The sequence below is a fragment of the Tursiops truncatus genome, chromosome 2 (assembly GCF_011762595.2).
Source record: "Tursiops truncatus isolate mTurTru1 chromosome 2, mTurTru1.mat.Y, whole genome shotgun sequence".
NCBI classification, from domain to species: domain Eukaryota; kingdom Metazoa; phylum Chordata; class Mammalia; order Artiodactyla; family Delphinidae; genus Tursiops; species Tursiops truncatus.
Window position 1 is genome coordinate 143,955,624 of NC_047035.1, and position 21,480 is coordinate 143,977,103.

At 46.7% G+C, this 21,480-nt stretch overlaps 1 protein-coding gene across 1 annotated transcript in view; it reads left to right on the forward strand.

The window, feature by feature from the left end:
• The window catches only part of MTHFS (methenyltetrahydrofolate synthetase), a 260,674-nt gene that overhangs the window by 190,428 nt on the left and 48,766 nt on the right, over positions 1-21,480 (forward strand). Inside the window, exon 5 of the mRNA XM_073801471.1 lies at positions 14,994-15,068. Within this exon, the coding sequence (XP_073657572.1) occupies positions 14,994-15,068 (75 nt within the window). The remainder of the gene's footprint in view (positions 1-14,993; positions 15,069-21,480) is intronic.

A 21,480-nucleotide genomic window follows, 5' to 3' on the forward strand; every position in this document is an offset into this window, starting at 1 on the left:
GTATTTTTTTAAATAAAAGATCAATAGATGTTCTTATTTGCCTACAAGATTAAGAACCACTGATAGGAGAACGTCTAATATTCTGGAAAGTAAATTATTTTTAATTCCAGGATTGCAGTTTGTTTTTTTTTTTTAAGATTTTTTTTGATATGGACCATTTTTAAAGTCTTTATTGAATTTGTTACAATATTGCTTCTGTTTTATGTTTTGGTTTTTTGGTCACGAGGCATGACCTTAGCTCCCCGAGCAGAGATCGAACCCTCACCCCCTGCATTGGAAGGCAAAGTCTTAACCACTGGACCACTAGGGAAGTCACCAGCAGGATCACATTTTGCATAGGGACCTTCTAAGCCAGGGGTTGCCAAACTATGGCCCAAAGACCAAATCAAGCCCGCTGTCTACTTTTGTTGGCCTATGGGCTAGGAATGGATTTTACATTTTGAAATCGTTAAAAAAAAAAAAAAAAAGGTAAAGAGAGAATAATGTTTCATGATATATGAAAATTATATGAAATTCAAATATTGTAAACTAGCTCCACCCACTCATTTACATGTTGTCTATGGCTGCTTTCTTGCAGCAGTGGAATTGAGTAGTTGCGAGAGACTGTGCTCTCTGGTATCAACTATTTACTATCTCCCCTTTACACAAAGTTGGTGACCCTGTTCTAAACTATTTCTCTCTCTTGCCACTGACTTGACAGTAGCTGTTTAGTCATTGGTGCAGGGGTATGCGTGTGTAGGGGGAAGATCATTTTTCCTTAGTTTGTAGCTGAAAATAGTTCATCCTGCTCTGAAGTCTGAATATGTTTCCCTTTATTCCACAAAATTCAAAATAGATGCACCCAAAGAAGGTTCAGAAAATGATTACCAGGATGCTTAGAAGAAGTAAGGCAGCATTCTGCTTTTGTTGTTTTGATTAAACCACCCAAGGAGGAATTGGACAGAAAGAATAGGTTTCAAACTGAAGGTAGTGTTGTCCTGTTGGTGGGCCATCCAGCTTTCCATACCAGAGGGAAGAGCTTTTAAAGCGACGTGTGATCAGAGCTGCAGGTTCCTTCAAGTTCCACTTGTAGAAACTGCAGCGTTGCATAAAAGGACGATTCTGGAATGACTTGTTTGTCATTCAAGCTACTTGTTTGTCTCATTTATGTTGGAACTTTGCTCTTGGTATCAGACATTGGGCATGGTCTTTGTATGGGCTCTCGCTAGCTTTTCTTCCCCAGGCCACGTGGTTTCAGCACCCTGCCTGCTTCATCTCTACCCTGGTCCTGTCTCAACATCACTACCCTCCCAGTATCAGGTCCCCATGAGCCTTCCCATGTGTCCTTCAGGGGGAAACTGAAAACTAAGGAGCTGCTAGAATGTAAGATACAGGATGTTAGAGGTGAAAACCCCACAGTGATCTCTCAGAAAGGGGGTTGCAAGACAGAAGAGAGCTGCAGTGCAGATCCAGATCAATGCTTTTAAAAGGCAGGAAATAATCAGCAGCAGAACTGCAGATGGAAATGCATTTTGAAGCTCACACTAATGGGATATCAGCAGGACCCATGGACACCATAGTGATGAGTACTGTTATTGAAAGCCTGAGACACAGAGTCTGGGGGGGGATGGGAGGTTGAGAGAGGGAAGGAGAGGGATGGAGATGGGGAGGGATGGCACAGAAAAAAGAAGTCTTGGGGGATGTAGTACCTTGTATGAGAAATAGGAGTGGAGATGGAGGAGTTTGGAGTCTGATATAGGAACCAACAGAGTTCTCCCTCACCTCCGCTTTGTTCTTTGTCACCAGGGGAAGTAATACACACCCCCAGGGCTGCTGTGAAGCATACGGCAGACCCTCCCTGTGTTAGCCTCTTCTTCCACCTGCCAGATCACAGCTTGTGACATATGATGACCAGGACTTTTGCAGAGCCTGTGGAATCTTGGGCTGAGTCCATCAACTCTGTAAAGTCTGACTTCAGTCATGTATGCCTTACTGGAAGGTACCAGAAATGACATTCTTGGGTGTCAGTGACCTCTTCCATGCAATGGGTCAAGAGAGAGGCATTTTTCAAAGCAGAAATAGAGACACAGATGTAGAGAACAGATGTATGGATACCAGATGGGGAAGTGGGGGTGGGATGGATTGGGAGATTGGGATCGACATATATACACTGCTATGTATAAAATAGATAACTAACGAGAACCTGCTATATAGCACAGGAAACTGTACTCAGTGTTCTGCGGTGACCTAAATGGGAAGGAAATCCAAAAAAGAGGGGATATATGTATATATATAGCTGATTCACTGTGCTGTACAGCAGAAACTAACACAACATTGTAAGGCAACTCTACTCCAATAAAAATTAATTTAAAAATTAAAAAAAAGAGAGAGAGGCATTTTTCTTTCATTTGCTTCTTATGTAGGGGACTCAGATGTCCCTGCATGCTATTAAGGCTGGCTGAGGGATTACCCAAGGAGCACGTGCAAACTAAATTGTTACTAAGTGAAAATGAAAGCATTATGGCATATCACAGGGATCACATCTCTGTTGCTAAACACACAGCCTCATCTTCCACAGCTACCCATCCATGCTTCCCAGATTCAGAGGTGCAAACAAAGTCCCCTCTTCATCTGTGGTATGCAAAGGCCACTGGTGCCTAAACAATATCATTGCCAGTGTTTTCCAATAAGGCTTTGGATGTGGAGAACATCCCAGACAGCTTCACTCTCTCAACAGGGGCCCCTCTTCTGTGTGAGCCATCTCCCATACCTTCTTGGGAGGGTGTCTCCCCCACTCCACTGTGGCCAGCTCAAGATCACTTCCTGCCGGGAGCCTTGCCTGGCCTCCCAGGGCCAGCACACCCTCCTCTGGGCTCCCAGCACCCGCTGGGATTGATTCCCTCACGGCAACTGGCACGCTGGATTGTGATGCCCCGATTTTGTGTTCCTCTCTTCCTCTAGTTTCTGAGCTCCTTGAGGACAAGGACTATATTTTATTTGTCATCTTATCCAATCCCTGGGCCATGAGCCGCTACTGGTCCGCAGCCTGTTAGGAGCCAGTCCGCACAGCAGGAGGTGAACGGCGGGCGAGAGAAGCTTCATCTGCCATCCCCATCGCTCCCCATTGCTCGCATTTCCGCCTGAAACATCACCCCTCCATCCAGGGAAAAATTGTCTTCCGTGAAACCGGTCCCTCGTGCCCAAAAGTTTGGAGACCGCTGCTCGAGAGCAGTGCAGTGGAGTCACCAGAGTCTAAGTTGGCAGGTGTGGGGTGGGGCTGAGATGCTGTGTTTCTACTGAGCTCCCAGGTGATGCTGAGGCTGCTGGCCGGGGGAGCCTGCTCCGGGTAGCAAAGTCTCAATGCCCAACAGTGCCCAGGCTAAAGCAGGATCTCATTCAGTGTTTGTTAACAGCATAAACGTTCTGGGATCAAGTGAGATATCACATATACTTTGAGAACTGTAAAGCATTTATGAACATATTAGGAACAGAGGTGGCTGTGTGTATATACATATATATTTAAAAATAAATAGACATGCTACCATGCTTTTAGCTGCTAGAATAGCAGCCGAAAAGGAAAAGCTACAGACTAGTTATCTACATGGATTAAAACAAAAAACAGAGAACAAAAACTGGCCGACATTTTTTTGGTCTTTCATTAGCTGATTGAATTGGCTTTGTATTGTGGCCCTGGAGACTGGAGTGTATTTGGACCTAGTCTGTGTATCGTATGTTTCTATGTATGGAGAGCGGTATTTCATTTCTGTTCACTTTTAAAGACGCAGTCCTCTTTAAAATCGATGCGAAGTTACTCCACTTCAAGAAATAAGGGAAACAGAGATGAGTCCTGTAAAGTGACTGGAACATGTTCAGTTGTCATTTGAATCCCCTGCTCTTGCCCATCCACTCAGGTGAATTTAAAATCGGCAGATGGGTCCGGATTTTCAGCTGGGGTTACTGCCGAACAATTCACACAGCAGGAGAATCTGAACAGAAAAGATCATCAATGGCTCCTTCCTTGGGCCCCTCCTCCCTCTGGTGTCTGAGGACTGGACATAGTCAAGGTCTCTGAGGCTGAACGGAAGCCCCAACCGAGGGTCCCACCCCGCCATTGTTCTTCCAATGGGAAGCTGGTATTTCTCTATTGGCTGATGCTTTCGGCATGGGTTAGTACCTAGGTTGGTGGAGTTGAACAAATTGTCCCAGATGGTAAAATCCTATTGACAGAATTCAGCCCCACCAGAGGGGCTGTTCGAACACCAGTAGGCTTCAACACGCAGCATCTCAGTTTGGCTTTGAGATGGTAAACTCCGGGGTCAGCTTCCTTGGATTCACATTCTGGCTCTGCCACTGGCTTTGGATGAGTTATTTAAATGTTCTCTTCCTCAGTTTCCTCATCTGTAAATGAGGGCAGCCCATAACTCACCACCTGATAGGATAGCTATGAAGAATGATTGAAATAATCGATACAAACCGCTCGGCACAGTGCCTGGCATAGTAAACTCAGTCCGTATTCACTATTTTTATTACTATTTGGATTTCGGCTGCTTAGGTGTGCAGCTCAGATGTGTATAGCTGCTGCCTGCCAGGAGCTGAATTAATCAGGATGTTTTCAGCAGGGAGCAGAACACTTGATCCACAGTGGCTTATGCAATAAAGACATTTATTATCTCACATAATGAGAAGTTTAACCTAGGACAGGCTCCAGGGTTGGTTGATTCAATGTCCCAGTGTTGTTATCAAGGACACACTGTCTCTGTCTCTCCTCTCTACCAACCCCGGTGAGCAGGTGGCTGGATCTTTGGGCTGGTTCCCCTGGTGGGTACAGGAGGGTGGCAGCAGCCTTCAGGACAACATATATTCTTTCTTGTTCACAGCCAGCTACAGAGTTTGAGAGACCTCTCCCTATACCACAGGACATTCACACTTCCCTTCAGTCTGATTAGGTCTTGTTGTCCTGAACCAATAAAACTGCCAAGGGGCTGACACATTACTCAGCTTAGATGAGGCACGCCAGAGTTACCCAAATAGAAGAATCACCTGCAGAGCTCATGAAGTTCAGATTCCCAGGCCCAGTGAGTCTGATTCACTAGGGATGGGGCCCAGGCATATGCATTCCAATGAGCACTCTAAAGGATTTCCATGTAAAGTGAAATGTTGAGCTTGGGCTCATCAGGGTCCATCTCTGGAGCTAAGCATGAGTTGGATCTGGAAGCACAGAGCAGTGTGGGTAGATTCCAGAACAAATCATGCTCCGCCAGGAAGGAAGAAGGCGGGAATGGCAAAAAAAAAGCACCCTCTGTAGCATGTGGGAAAGATCAAGGATCTAGGGCCCAGGTACTGGAGTCCACTGGCTCGTGGAATAATTTGGCAATGCCAAAGGCCTTTCACTCATTCATTCATTCAGCGTCTCTTATTGGACACTTCCTAAGGCCTGATGTTGTGCTAACCAGTGTACTTACTGCAGTGAATAAGCTGCGCACTGTCTGGTGGGGCACGTAGACATGTGAAAATAAAAGGGGAGGGGCCAGCCCTGGTGTTTCCCAGATGCACGGATGACCGTGAGTGTGGGCTAAAGGAAGAAGTTACCTGCACACATTCTTTTCTCTGACAAAGGGCCTCCGGAACAGAAAGAGTCGATGAGCTGGTGCACCCTCCAACTGTTCTGTCTTTTCTTTTCCAAAGATGGATCACCTCAGAGAAACCAGGAGGGCAGAGTTCTTATGTCACGGAGACAAAAGCAGAAAGGCCAAGAGTTCTGTCCTTGACCCTGGGGAGAGGACTCAGCTCCCGACAGTGGTGGGGAGATGCGAGGTGATGGGAGTGGAAGTGCTTTGCAGACTTTGAGCTCCTCTGCACACCTGACGGATGGTTATTGTTGAAACAGAGCGTCCTCTTGTCTTGCTCCATTTTATAAGCCTGACTCGTATGTGGGAGTTGAGAAATATAGAGAAGAGAGCCCAAATGTGTATTAAAGACATTTTTCATCCTCCTCGGGTCTGAAAGTGTCCTCCCCAAGAGAGACAGCCAGCACCACAGGTTTAGTAATGAGAGTAACAATAATTATGACATTTATGGCTCCTGAATGCTTTATATCTTCAAAGCGCTCTTACATGAATTATCTCATTTGATGTCTGGAAGTGGGTGATGTCTGATGGTGTGACGCTCAGAATCCTTCTGCATGGACTGTCTGACACCTCCTTGTGATTTGCACCCCGCCCCTGGGGGCGCCTAGGTGCTTCCCTCTCTCCCCCTACCCCACAGACAGCTGCCCATCTCCTCTTTGTGGCTGCTGTTTTGTTTGAAAATAACTTCTTCAAGCTCTCAGCTCAGACAATGTTTCTGACACTGTCTCCTCAACTGATTTCCCTTGACAATTTCAACGCCGTGTCAAATTCATCCCAGGCTAGAGAGAAATGAACTAGGGGTATATTTAATGTGAAAAGAGACTCTGAGTATAAGACACCCACTTTTGCTAAAAATCAGTTTAGCAAATGATTTTTGACAAGAGGGAAAGGGAGAAACACTGCCTTGCGTCCTTTAAACATTCTCCTTTCCTAGAAGGTGCTTGGAGCTGTTTCTTTTAAAGCTTCAAATCTCCTGGGAGACAACTGCTCTGTCGGGGTGCCCCTCCCCGTGTGATTCTGTACAGGATGTTTTGCTTCCTGTTTCCAACCCATCTGTTTTTGTTTCACTGCAGAAACCAGGGCACCAAATCTGGAGGCTTCTGGCATGAGACTTCCCTCCACACCTCTTGGTACCTGTGAAATGCCAAATGGACCTGCTCGTCAGGTGACGGAGCAGGTCTAGATGCTGCTGTCTCAGGAAGGGTCAGGACAGCAATCAGCAATAAGCTGTGCAGACTGCTTCTAGACCAGAACCTTCATACGGGGCATGAGGAAAGCCGAGCCCAGCTGTCTTCTGCCTCAAGGCTTCTTCTGGTTATGAGGCTGCGTAGTGAATAGGGGAGACACCGTGGCTACGTGCCCACCTGTTTATTGCCCACAGTGAATCTGCTGTGCCCAAAATTTCTAGGTGAGTCTCACTGGACTGGCACTTGTACACAAGAATACAACTTGCGCCTTCCTTGGTTCTCTCTAGTTCCTCCCTAGCGCTCTTCCTGAGAAGTCCCACAGTGCTGCTGACCCCAGGTTCATGGGATCCACACCCCAGTTCCCTATGTCCGTAACAGGCTGGGTGGGGGAATCGTGTTCCAAACAATCCCATTTGGAGCCTGTCCCTCAACTGCTGCCGGCAGCCTCCTGTCTAACTGGTGTTCCTGCATCCGGCGTCTCTCCTGTAGTTCCTCCTCCATATCATCATGAGTATAATTTTTATTGATCACAAACCTCATCATTTTACTTTCATGTTTAAAACATTTTGCTGATTCCTCAGGGGCTATAGAATAAAGTCGGAACTCTTTCTCATGGCGTTCAAAGTTACCTTCCCTTGCTTCTACTACCACTACCATGACCACTGTCTTTATCACTACCAACTGTAACTAAATTCATTGTATTCCCAAACCTGCTCCTCCCGCAGCCTGCCCTACTTTATTGAATGGTTCCACTCCATCTGCCTAAATGACAAATCTGTAATCTTGATTCTGTCTTCTTCATCCCTTCCATCCTGCAGCAAGACCTGGCCTTGCTCTCAGATCCCACTTCTCTTCACCTCCTTGGTAACCACCCTAGTCCCAGGCCCTGGAACCCTGCCCCGGACTACTGCAGTGCTTGCTTACTGGTCCGTGGTCCTGACACTCCGTTCTTCACAGAGCAGCAAGAGTAATCTTTTAAAAACGTAAATCAGATGATAACAACCGCAAGCTCAAAATCCTCCAATGGCTTATTTATTTATTTATTTATTTTTGCAGTACGCGGGCCTCTCACTGCCGCGGCCTCTCCCGTTGCGGAGCACAGGCTCTGGACGCGCAGGCTCAGTGGCCATGGCCCACGGGCCCAGCCACTCCGCGGCACATGGGATCTTCCCGTACCGGGGCACGAACCCGCGTCCCCTGCATCGGCAGGTGGACCCCCAACCACTGCGCCACCAGGGAAGCCCTTTAATACACTCTTAATAGTGCAAGTGTCTAGCAAGCCTGGAAATATTCTGCACCATCTGCCCCTGCCTTCTTCTCTGGTCTTTCCTTCTGCTCCTTTCCATCTTCTCACAGGGCTCTGGCCACTCTGGCCCCCCTTCAGTCTCCTTGACTCACTGAGCTCGGTCCAGCTTGCAGGCTCTGACTGAAGCTGTTACTAATCCTCATCTTTCACAGGATTCACTCGGCCAAGCACGTCATGGAAACCAATAAGTCCCTTCTCTCAGGCCCTTTTTGTCTCATTACCCTGTTTTCATTTTCTTCAAAGCCCTTATCACTATCTAGCATGTTCTTACTTTTTAATGCATGTGCCCGTGAATTCTCCATGTCCCTTCCCCTGGGATGGAGATGTCTGGTCAGAAAGGATGTGGACTGGCGTTTGGTGTTTGGCACTAGCCCATAGGTGGTAGCTGAGGTCACATAAGGAGAGCACACGTCATGAGGAGAGGAAAGGACTGAAAATTCCATGCTGGAGAGCACTGAGATTCGGAGTGTGGAATGAGGAAGGACAGCAGGGGAAGAGCAGTCATTTCAGTGGGAGGTGGCGGCGACTCAGGAACCCAGGGTCCTTCTTCCGTTTCGTGGCTCTGTTCTACATCCAAGCCCCTCTCCGTGCCACCGGTGGAAAGGGAGAGAGGATGGTGCTTTGTGCGTGGGAAACACCTTGCTTCAGCCCAGCTGGCTAGAACTCCGCCACAAGCCCTGCCAAAGCGTAAAGGAGGCTGGGAAATGTGGCCTCTGAACCCCCAGAAGGACAAGGAACTGGGGTATGAGAGTCTGCGGCATGCCCTTTACACAAAGAACCATCTCGACGGACGAGGTTGTATCAGTTGAGACGTACGAATGTTCTGCCTCCTTCAACAGGTGGCTGGTGACAGTCGTGGCTGAGATCTCAGAACTCAGGATCCCTTATCTGACTGCCCCGTGGGCCTACAGGATCTCTGATGTGGCTGTATTCTTTGCATGATCGGGTGAGAGCTTCAAAACTCCTTTCGCTAAAAAGAATCATTGTGTTCTTGGAAGGGGAGCTGAAAACAGATTTCCTCCATTTTAGAGAAACAAAGACAAGACATGATTATTCTGCCTATGAGCCACTCTTCAACGTTCACCCAGGAACAGCAGCTCAGGAGGAGTCATTGAATCCTGCTGAGACTGACTGGGACCTGGGACTTTTCGCTGCAGTGCTGCAGTGCTGGCACCTGGACACACCTCTCCTCCAGCAGCAAAATACAAAGAAACTATAAGGGACTAAAAATAACTGCGTGCATGCGCAGTTGGGGCAAATTCTGGACAAAAGATACAGAGACACACACACACACAAAAAAACCCCACTGCCACTTCTGAAGAGCCCAGAGCAAAAACTGGGTGTTGGGAGCAAAAGCAGGGTAGTGCGCATGCCCCCTGCACACAACACCACCTAAGGGGCGGGCAGAACACCTAAGCCCCCCCTACCCTCACCCCATCTAAGGAACAGGCTCACCCCCCTTCAGGGAGCGGGCAAGCAAGGGAACCTGTTGTTTGTTCTCGTTCCCCCCGCTTGCCGCAGAGGGGTCGCAATAAAGCCTTGCCTGAATTTCTTGTCTGGCCTCTAGTCAATTTCTATTGACTGGGTAAGGCCCGAGAACCCTAGTCGATATCACCCTCATGCCTCAGAGTCCTAAAACTGGGAAGAACAAACATGAACGCATGCTCTGGCCAGGCAGGTGAAGTGAAGAAGAGAAAGCAAGCCAGGTGTGAGATGTAGGAGGTGGCGACTGGGTGAGCAATTTGTAAATCATGGAAACTGAGTTTTAAAAATCAGGGAGGGCCGAGCAAAACATAGCTGCAAGGCACACACCTACCAGTGGGTGACCTCTGCTTTTCCACACCTTCGCCTCTCTCTCTCTCCTTAAGTCCTTGAAACTTAGGCTATTTAAGGCTCACTGAAAGACAGTGGTTTTCTAAGACAGACCAGTAGTTTCTCAGCAGGCAGTCTCCTATGAACACCGCTTCAGACGAGCTCCTCTTGAGCCCGAGAAGATCATTAGCTGAACATCTGGTCCTAGTAGCCCCCAACAGCTGCACCCACGTTCAGTTCAAGCATTGTCCATATGGGTGTCATCAACCTCCAAATTGACCCTCAGGGTCTGGTTGTGAGAGGAGACTGCTAAGTGGTGTGGAAGGAGTTCACAGCGGGTAAATTGAGAGGAAACTCCCATCTGTTTGTGGACCACAGGCTTCTGCGGACCCAGCTGCGTATGACCGGCCCTGAGAACAGTGCAGGCAGACCAGCTTAAGTCCTGAGGTTCACCGTGGGTGTCCACAAGCCCAGCAAACATTGTATGTGATCACCACTGCAGCAAAGTGAGCCCGAGGACAGGGGAACCCAAAAGGGGAACCCAGACGGCAGATGGCAGGAATTATGAGCGTTATTATGGGTGTTGTCTTAGGCAAAAAAAAAAAAAAAAAACGACAGTAAATGTATAGTCTCTCTTATACTTGAAATGTAAAAATCTACCACCTGATTTTCTTACTATTTTTTTATTGTGGTAAAATACATAAAAGATTTACCGTTTTAACCGTTTTAAAGTGTACAGTTCCATAGCTTTAATTACATTCGCAATGTGTACAGTCATCATCACTACTTCCAGAACTTTTTCATCACCCCAAACAGAAACTCTGAACCCCTTAAGCAGTAACTCCCTATTCCCTGGAAACCCCGAATTTACTTTTGTCTGTATGGACTTGTCTACTGGGGACATTTCATATGAATGGAATCATATAATTTGTGGTCTCTTCTGAGTTTTGAGAAGCTCACCTTTATAAAATTTCCCTATTTATTCTCACTTGAGAGTGGTGATAGGTTGATCATGGTCATGTCATGGGGATGCAGATAAATGTGTGCAGGTGAGAGGAGAGATGTTACTTCCGGTTGTAAAGGGTCAGGAAAAAGTCCCTAAAGGAGTTGGCACATGTAGTGGATCTTGAAGCAGTCAGGGTGACAGCAGTGATGGCAGTGAGGCAGGTGTGCTTGACGGAGGGAAGAGTGTGAGACCCGACACACTCTTCCCTCCGAGTGTGAGCGAGGGGGAAGATGCAACGCAGGGGCGTATCCTAGTGTGGGGTATGCAAAGGAAAATAGCAGGAAATAATGTTACACAGGTCGTGGGGGCCTTGAGAATCAGATGAGGAACTTGGACTTTATGTTGTAACTTTAAAGGGGGAACCAGTGCAATTTTCTGAGCAACAAAGTGGCAGAATTAGTTATATGAGTCTCATTAGGTGTAAATTGAGTGAATCACTGATCCATAGACCAACCTGGCGCTTCTTCCGGAACCAAAGCTCTCTTCCAGGAACGTTAAAGTTAACGATGGATGGAATTTCTGGGCACTAGGCATGAGGTACTTTATGCAAATGCACAGCCTGACCCATAGTAGGCGCCCGGTGGCAATTCACATCCAAACATTTCTTTCTAATTACCTTGAGGAAGCTTTTAAAAACAGACCACCACCTTCTCAACCCAGTATGATTTGGGTGTCCTTATGAAAAGGGGAAACTTGGACAGACACACACAGGGGACAGTGCCAAGTGACAATGGAAATAGAGGTTGGGGCAACGCAGCTGCAAGACGTAGAAAGCCTGGGATTGCCGGTGACTCCAGCAGTTATAAGGGACAGGCCAGGAACAGATTCTCCCCTGCAAATGTGGGAGAGTAAGGCCCTGCTGACCCCTTGACTTTGGATTTCTAGACTCAGAATTACAAGATAATAAACGTCTGTTGTTTTAAGCCACCCATTTTGTGGTACTTTGTTATAACAGTCCTGGGAAACTAATATGCTAGTCTCTCCTCCTTCCTTCCAGCCCTGGTGCCCTTCCTCCCGTTCAAGTCTCTCCTGAGCGCTGGGTTTTATCCCTCCCAGCTTCTCAGAGATCTCACTCCTTGAAGTAGCTCTCTGACCCTCGGTATTTTCTTTCTTTAAAATAATTTTTATTGGAGTATAGTTGCTTTACAACGTTGTGTTACTTTCTGCTGTACAGTAAAGTGAATCAGCTATGTGTATACATATATCCCCTCTTTTTTGGATTTCCTTCCCATTTAGGTCACCACAGAGCCTTGAGTAGAGTTCCCTGTGCTATATACAGCAGGTTCTCATTAGTTATCTATTTTATACATAGTAGTGTATGTATGTCAATCCCAGTGTCCCAATTCACCCCACCCCTTTGCCCCTTTTGGTATCCATACATTTGTTCTCTACATCTGTGTCTCTATTTGTACTTTACAAATAAGTTCATCTATACAGTTTTTCTAGATTCCACATATAAACGATATTATATGTTATTTGTTTTCCTCTTTCTGACTTCACTCTGTATGACAGTCTCTAGGTCCATCCACGTCTCCACAAATTGCACAATTTCCTTATTTTTTATGGCTGACATTTTATTGTATATATGTACCACATCTTCCTTATCCATTCCCCTGTTGATGGGCATTTAGGTTGCTTCCACGTCCTGGCTATTGTAAATAGTGCTGCAGTGAACATTGGGGTGCATGTATCTTTTTGAATTATGGTTTTCTCTGTGTATATTCCCAGGAGTGGGATTGCTGTGACCCTCTGTATTTTCAACTTTCCCTCTCTCCTGACTCTTCCTCTACATCAAATTGTTTCACCCTCTCTCATCTGGAAAGTCTCCCTTAGCCCTCTTCCCTTTATCCATGGCCTTCTTTTACACTTTATTTCAGAATGATACTTCTCAAAAGAGAAGTTGACACTTGTGTCCTTCTCCTCACCCCATCCGTTTTTTGAACCACTTGAATTCAGTGTTTGAGTCCATCTCCAAAATCCTTCTCGTGAAAGTCCTTAATGGTGTCTGCTTGCCAGGTCTCATGGCTGCCTTTCTGGACCTCACTGGACATTGAATACTCTTGATCAATCTCCTAGAAATGCTTTTCTATTTTGACTTATATGAACTCTTTTGGTTTTTTTCTTATCTCTCAGAGTACTATTTTTTTTTTTTTTGGAAGTTTGCAAGTTTCCCTTCCCTACTCAACATCAATACATTTTGTGATCTCTCTAAAAGTCCTCCAAAGTCTAGGCAGGGCTGCTCACAGACTTGGATTCTGGGGCTACAAATCAGAGAAGGTAGTCTTAATCAAGATGGCCAGCAGAGGGAAAAGACCAGTGAAGTAAGCCTAAGTCTTCTAGGTCCTTAGAAGACAGTCTGAAGTACAGTAGGGCAGATGAGAAGAGACAGGACTGGTAGGTAGGTGAGACTGTACAACCCCAAGGTCATGAGCCAGTGATTCCTTTGTCTCTCCAGCCACAGTGCTGGTCACTAAGTAATTGTTGAATCAATGCATATTGCTTGTTACACAAAGTCAATAGGCAAGTGAGGCAGGTACTCAGTGATGACCAAAGATGAGGCAGAAAAGGCCACAGCTCTCCTTTTGTGGCCATCAGCACCATAGTGTAAGGGTAGACTCAAGTGGCTTAAATAGATGTTACGAGTGAATATTGCTGGGATTCTGTCCTTAACTCTCACCTCACCAACACACAGACACACAGACACACACACACGGACCAATCTGCACTCTTGTGGCTTTACCCATCATCTATGACTGGCCATCCCCAGCTGTGGCCCTCAATGTCAACATCTGGTTGCCATTTCCTTATTGGAAAAGGCGTTCCACAGACAAATAAGCTTGGGCAACATGAAATGAAGAAGATGTCTTTGTTGCAGGATATCTTGGAAACTTAATATGCTACAGTGCCTTGAGGGTCTCCAAGATGGGGGTATAGTCTAGGATACAGAATACAGTATTCCCAAACTCAGTTACTCAGTCTCCCTTTGTAAGGCACAGGCAATAATATTTTGTGAAAAACTTTAATTCCAGCCCAGCCTTCTTCTCCTGTGATTTGCTCCATACGTCTAGCTGTGTAGATTTCTCCCGTATAATGTTTTGCAGGAACCTCAAAGTAGACACGTTGGAAACCAGCCTCCTTGTTCTTCAGTGCTTTCCTTCAGCCATTCCCGTGGAATTGTCCTCCTCCCAGTTACCAGAGACCTGGAACGAGCATCCTTTACTTCTGCTTTCCTCTCCTGTCTGTGTCTATTTTAATCACTGGCTTCACTAATTTAATCTGATTAATAGGTTTCGATTCTTTCTCCTTTGCCTCTCACCTGGTGGCTTCCTAAGTGGTGTTCCTGCCTCCAGACTTACCTTTCTCAAATCTGTTTTCCAGACCTGTGTCTCAATGATCTTTCTATAACACAGAGCAAGTCCCCAGTTACACCCAAGACCCCTCCGCGACTCTTTGCTGCTTCTGGGCTGAAACATCTGCCTATGTTCTTTAGCGCGGTCCCCCTACCCTGTCCCAACCCAGGCAGACCTCCCCAGCCTCTCCCCTCCACGTGCACACTTCAGCGGTTCTGAACTACATATAATTCCCTCCTGCAGGAGGCCTCAGTGATCTTCATTCATCCCTTGACTGTTCCTTCATCCATGTAATCCTTTCCTGTCTCTCAACATGCAGCTCAGGGGGCTGGGAAGTCTTTTTGGTTGGCATTCCACCCCTGGTCAGGTCTAGTGCCACTTCACCACGCTTGTCCCTGGTGCTAACTCTATGCAGTAACGACTACGTAACATTACTCATTTCTGTCTCCAGATAGACTTTGAACCCCTGGAGCTCAGGGACCTTGTCCTAAGTAACCTGTGTGGTCTGCATGCTGGCACTTAGGAGGAACTCAGCCAATGATACTTGTAACTGCTCTGCAGCTCCATGGTGTTACCAAGCCGAGGACCTCCGAGCAGACAGATAGCCATTGGTCTTTCAGATGCCTGGCTTTCACCTTCTGAAATCTGGTCTTTTGCATTGTATTGATACACAGGGAAACGGACAGTGACTTTACTGAGCTAAGAGGATGTGAATATTTCCCACAGGTTGACCCAGTTGAAAGTTGTAACAGCCGGAGGAATCTCTGTTCGTCTACTCAGACCAGACCTGGGCTCCCACTCGTGAGTATTGCCAACAAACATGTCACTTCCCATTTCCTTAAAAAGCTCCCAAACTCGGGCACAGTTTATAGTCTTGCTTCACTTCTGCTGGAGGAGTTCACCACGGCAGATTCAAGCTGGGGAAATTGCTAACTTGTGTTAAGGTGAAGAAAATCGTTCTGATGTATTTAAACTCGGGAACTGAATCTTCAGGAATCTGAATTGTGATGATTGAATTGATGAATTGATGAATCTGAATTGATGAATCTCAATTCAACAAGCTTTTAGTAAGCACCCATTCTTCACCATGTGCTCAGCCCAACCCCCGGTGGGAGATGGATGCCCAGAAAAGGGTGGGATGTGGTGTCCACCCTCTGAAGCTTGCTATCTAATAGGGAGGCCTACAGGGTGAACTACTACAGACAGTGGAGGGAAGGGGAGTGCAGAGAGAGGAAAGTTCTACAAATGGAAACAACCCATCTGAAGGTTCTGCATGGTACAAGATACTGTGTAGGGGAGTTAGGGATAAACGGGCTCTTTTAAACCTGTTAAAGACCGGGATTCTTGCCTTCCCCAGTCAGTAGAAATTGACTAGAGGCCAGACAAGAAATTCAGGCAAGGCTTTACTGGGACCCCTTGTGCAGCAGGGAGGAGTGAGAGCAAACAACAGGTTCCCTTGATTGCTCGCTCCCTGAGGAGGGGCAAGCTTGTTTTTTATATGGGGTGAAGGTAGGTGTGTGTCCAGGGGTCGGGCCAGGGGGTGGCTTAGGTGTTCTGCGACCCCTTAGGTGTGTTTTGTGCAGGGGACATGCACAGTACCCTGCTTTTGCTCCCGACACCCAGTTTTTGCTCCGGGCTCTTCAGAAGTGGCAGTAGCATTTTGTTTTTGTTTTTTTTTTTTGGTCTCTTTGTATATTTTGTCCAGAATTTGCCCCAACTGCGCATGCAGTCCGTTACTTTTAGTCCCGTACAATTTCTTTGTATTTTGTCGCTCGCGGAGAGGGGTGTCCATGTGCAAGCACTGCAGCACTGCAGCAAAAGGTCCCAGATCCCAGCAAAGGGTCCCAGGTCCCAGCTTATCTCAAACTCATCTCAAGGGCACAGCTAGTGGCAAGAGAGCAGGCCAGAGAAAGTGAGCATTTTAACATTTTATCCATCTCAGGGGTGTGGTCCCCCTTAGAATCTCAGGGTGTGATGCAGATCTCAAGATTGGATTCAGGGGCAGTAATTATATGAAGCTTATGTGCCGCCCCCCACCCCGCTATCTCAAGCTTCTCTTCCTACAGCTCCCATTCATATGGCTCATACAATACCATCCTTTTCTGCTGATGTATCATGTCTGCAGTGCTTGGAATATGGTTCTCTCGAAGATATAGAGCCAGCCGCTGGCAGCAGCAAACGGCCCCTCCCCAGGGTACTGTGAAATGTGGTTACATATTTGTTGAGACAATATATTACCCATTGTCCTTAACTGTACCCAGAGACATGCAAACCCGTCCCCAACAGGTTTATTTTTCTGTTAAACAAGACGGCAGTGAAACATGGTATAAAGCAGAAGAGGATCTCCCTTCTTTGTCTAAATGGCTCCAGAAAGCGATTGTTGGGGAGCTTTTCCTGAACCCCCAAGGAAGAGATGGACTTGACCTTCAGAGGCCTTAGCATGAAGATCCATGTTGACACCTTGGTCTCATACATAATTCAAATTAAAACACCACAGAACCATAAAAGCTGTGAGAGAAAGTCCCCCCAAATTCTGATTTTTCCTTTTATGATAATTCAAAGTTCCTTTTTGGAAATATCCATATTCTTTAAAAAATTATTTTCTCCATTTTTTTTACGTCTCTGCCTTGCCCATCTGCTTAGTAGACCTCGTGGGAAACCCAGTCCTGTGGGTGTGCTGACATAGTGCCTATAGCAGAGGGAGCGCTTAACTCTCCTCTCAGGAAGGACCCACCTCTGTGTCTGCTGGAGCAGACAGTGAACCCATCCACTTCCGGAACTGTGTTTCTTCAGAATGGGTGCTGGGGACAGGGCCTGGCTCATGAGGGGTTGGGGGAGACTTGCCTAGGCAAGTGGATACCTCAGCCCCCAAGGCTAATGGAAAGGGAAGATGAGTTCGGATTCTGCAGGACTGGAGCCTGGGAGCATCGTCCGGGCTGTAAGCGGCCCTTGGAGAGAAATCAAGGTTTATTAGATAATGATTTGGGGTTGATTTTGACCTATCCCTGGCTGGCACGGCCATTTCTGTGTGTGCGTGTGTGTGTGTGTGTGTGTGTGTGTGTGTGTGTGTGTGTGGTAGGGGTGCTCCGGTGGGTGGGGCGTAAGGACAGAAGGTGCTGTGTCATCATGGACATCTTGTTGCCAGGTGAATGGACCATTCAGAGCAGCACCCAGCAGCTGGAAGTTCTGAGGTCAGGGCTCAGCATCCTGGTCCCCACCCAGCCTAACAGTTATCAGCTGGGGACGCCAGGCAAGGGAATGGAGGTATCATTTGTGTTGGACTCAGAAATGAAGGTGAGGGTCAGGGAAAGACTCTGACCTGATGGACATAGGATGTCCAGGGCTCTCCTCAGGTGCTAAATCTTTGGCCACAAGGGTAAGGCTATGTCCTCCTCTCAGGTGGAGCTGTGGTTCCTGATCCTAACGTGCCCTGGCCTCTAGGGGAAGCTCAAGACTCCACATGAGTAGCCCCTGGAGAGTAAAACTGACGGATCAAAGGCAAGGTCACGTGATTGGAGCATACTCTTAGGGGCAGAGCGTTCACAGAGAAGATTTTTAAATTCTATTTCTTTTTAGATTGTTTCACTCTCATTTGCCAATGCCCAGTGTTCTTGATCTCTCATTTGCTATCAGAGACAAAAAGGGGGCAAATGTCATATCCCATGCCCTAGTAGAGATGTCTGCAATAGGAGGTCAGGGTCTCCAGCAGACCAGGGAAGACAGATGCTGATAAAAGCTACAACTCTGGTGACAGAGTCTTGCCCCGTGCAGAAGGTCTGAAGCCCAAGGAATTTTAAAGGCAGCTATTTTCAATGGTGGCCTGTAAACGCACATCTTAAATAGCAGATCTTGCATATGACCCAACATTGAATCTATTAAAATGGCAACTGCAGGCTTATTGCTAAAACCTTTACTGATGCTGCTTTGGCTTTAAAAAAAAAAAAAAAAAAGCCTTGTGTGGTAGCCACAGTGCAGAATTCCAGTCCCCCATCAGTAACATCTGCTGATTCTGCCTTCTGAGCAAAGTAATCCATGCCCCCCTCCCCTGGAGGCTACAGTGGAGAAAAGGAAGCATGCAGGTTGGGAGGCTATGTGACCTCAAAAACCATAGAATGCACTTCACCCCTGCTGGCAAGCATGGAGAAAGCCTCCAAGGGGACCCCTTGCTCTGCCATTTTGTAGCCTTACTGCACTGCTTCTAATGACTGAATTTCCCAGCGGGTCTGTATGAGTCATAGCTCCCGAGGTGAGGTGCCCACCAACTCTGACGACGCTCCTGGCTGTGGGAACAGCCGTCAGAGACACTGTCCAGCCAGGTGTCTGGAAGGCGATTTATAATATGTACTTGAGCAGCCTGGTGATATTTTATGAATCATAATGTCAGGTAATCTAACAGTAATATATTTGCAATAGGGCTCACAATTTTCAATTTTTAAATAAACATTTTAGGGGTTGACTTTGGATTCCTTTTTTAAAAAAAAAACATTATTCTCTAGGGAATTTCTTCTGTTTTATTTCTTTTTTAACCAACATTGCAATTGTAATCTATGCACCTATAAGGAATTCCAAGCAGATCTCATTCCACAGAGACAGGGACTATTATTCTTGTTTTGGATCTGGGGGGGGGGCGGAATGAATATTTCAAATGGCATATCTGTAGGTAATCAATGAGTAAGACTTTTGATTGTTTTGTTTTTCACATTTTTAAGATGCCTCCTGCATGCTTTGAATTGCAAAGTCTTTTCGCAAATGCTGTTGCCTTTAACTTCCTCGTCAAAACATTTCCGTGCAATAGATATTATCTTTATTTTATGGATGAGGAAATCAGCTAGGAAGTTTCAGAAAGAGGCAGCTTTCCTTTTTTCTTTCCCACCAGCATACTCTTTCATGTACTTCTTCATCCATTCCTTTGATCGGCCAATCATCTCTGAGTGTCTGTCTTCTATGCTCCCAGCCTTGAGTTAAACGTCGGGAATGGAATCCAGAGGCAATAACATAGTGTTTGCCTTTGAGGCCCTCCTCACCGGATGGAGAAGTCAGATGGCCAGTCAAGAATGTCAGTTTAATATGCTAAGATAATTGAGAATCATTTTTTAATTTAAAACTGTTATTCAGTACACATTCATTGAGCACTTATATAATTCCATAAGAGACGCTAGAGAGATAAAGGTGAATAAGACATGGACCCCTCTGTTAAGTATCCCAGTCTAGACCAAGAGGGGCGTAGAGAGGCAATACATCTTCTACTGCAAACTCATGTGTGCAAGAAATATACCTCTGTGTCCATGAGTCAACTTAGTTCTGTTTTGGCTCATGTTGTGGGAGAGCCGAGGAAACTTAACCTCAGTCAAGGGTATTTAACAATGAGAGAGTCTTCTAGATAGGCAAGGGGCAGAGGAATGGCCAAAAAGAAGGAAGTGTGGAAAGTCTCAGAAGAGTGGGAGCCACGGGTCCAGAGAATTGCAGATGTTTCTGCAGCAGTATGCAGAGGCAGAGCTGGAGTAGAGGTGGGAGCAGATGGGGAGGAAACAGCCGACAGTGTCTGAAACACAGAGAATCCGAGAAGAGGGGGCCAGAAAATGTCCTCAGATTTGTTAGTAACAGACCACTGGTGGCTTTAGGTCTATAACAATGTCTGCCCAGCAACCTTCATCACAGCTTCTCCACAGCCCCCATTATACCTGTGAAGGTACATCGAAAATAGAGATTCACTCCCCCTACGCCTAGGGCTGATAGACATACCTGTGTCTGAATCTGGGTGGAGCTCTACTAATCGCCGAGTCGGTGGAGCTGGGTCAAGGGACCCCCACCAGGATTCCCATGGAAGTCCTGGGCTATGCGGCATGATGCCAAGGCCACCTGAAGGCTCGTGGAAAGATGGTACCCAGCTGCCTCCTGTATCTTTCTCTTGATCCAGTGACCAGGGATTGTGCCACCTAGAAAACTGCCCACTGCCCGCGTGATATATGAAGTGTTCCGGCTCTTGTTTCCTCATGGGCTGCCCGCTACTTCTGCTTTATTGACAGCAAACTCCCAGAAAAGAACCCTGTGGTAAGTAGGAAAGGAAGTGACACATCATATCGCAGGAAGTGCAATTCCTGAAAGAGTGGGAAACCTCTGAAAGCAGTCAGTGTATGCTAGGAACAGGAATTTCAAAGTTCCCCCAGTCCGTGATATTAGAGAAATGGCATCCAGGGTTGAAGTTTCACTAGAGTTCCAGTAGATAGACGTTGTCTGGAATCTGGGAACTACACTGGGATCTGCACATGTCCATTTATCTTCGACTGTGATCTAAGGAAGGCATTTGGCTATTTCAAAAGGAGACAGAAAGTCAGATCAAGGGCAGTCTTCCCACCTTGTTTGCTTACAACCATCTTCTTTGCTAACGATCATATCTTGCCTGTCCCACTCCTTCAACAAACGGGTACCTACTTCATCTCAGGGATGCTTTCTGTTCCTGGGATACAGAGATGAGCAGGTTACAGGTCTGCCCTAGAGGATCCCACGGCCTAGTGAGGGGGATGACAAGGGGAGAGATGAACGCACTAGGGCATGAGAGTGCCACATGGATGGAAATGGGTTCTACCAAAAAAAACCTTGCCAAATAAAGGATGGGGAACAGCATCTGAGAGACACAGAGGAAGACCCCTCTGACGATGATCTGCTATAAAATCCAGAAAAGAAATTGTACAAGAGTCTCTGGCAAATTCAGCCCGAGGTAGAACTGCAGTATCATCAAGGCTTTGAGGCAAGAGCCCCATCTGAGGCCCTAGCAAATGCCAGGGGATTAGGGGAGGCTGAGCTGAACATTCTGGCTTCATGTTTCAGGCAGCACCCACTGCTCAGGCCCTCTCTTGACCCTGTTGAACTATTTGTAATTCCCTAGAAAGGCCTTGCTTTTGTCTCATCTCTAGGATTGTCAATATGTACCCTCCCCCTCCACCACCACCACTGACTCCTTCCTGGCCCATCTCTGAAATTACAGGTCAGACGTCACTAACTTTGGGTTACCATGGCTCCTGGGACTTCTTTCCATCTATTTCTAGTAGACCACACAGTTTACTGCACATTGATAGTTTTGTTTTTTTAATTTGTCTATCTTCCTTGTTAGACTTTGTTCTTCTTACTAGCAAAGGATGCCTTTTATATTTGTTACAGCCGCTCTCTGTGGTCATGCCAAACCCTTCACGTGCAGTAGCTCATGTATGGTCAC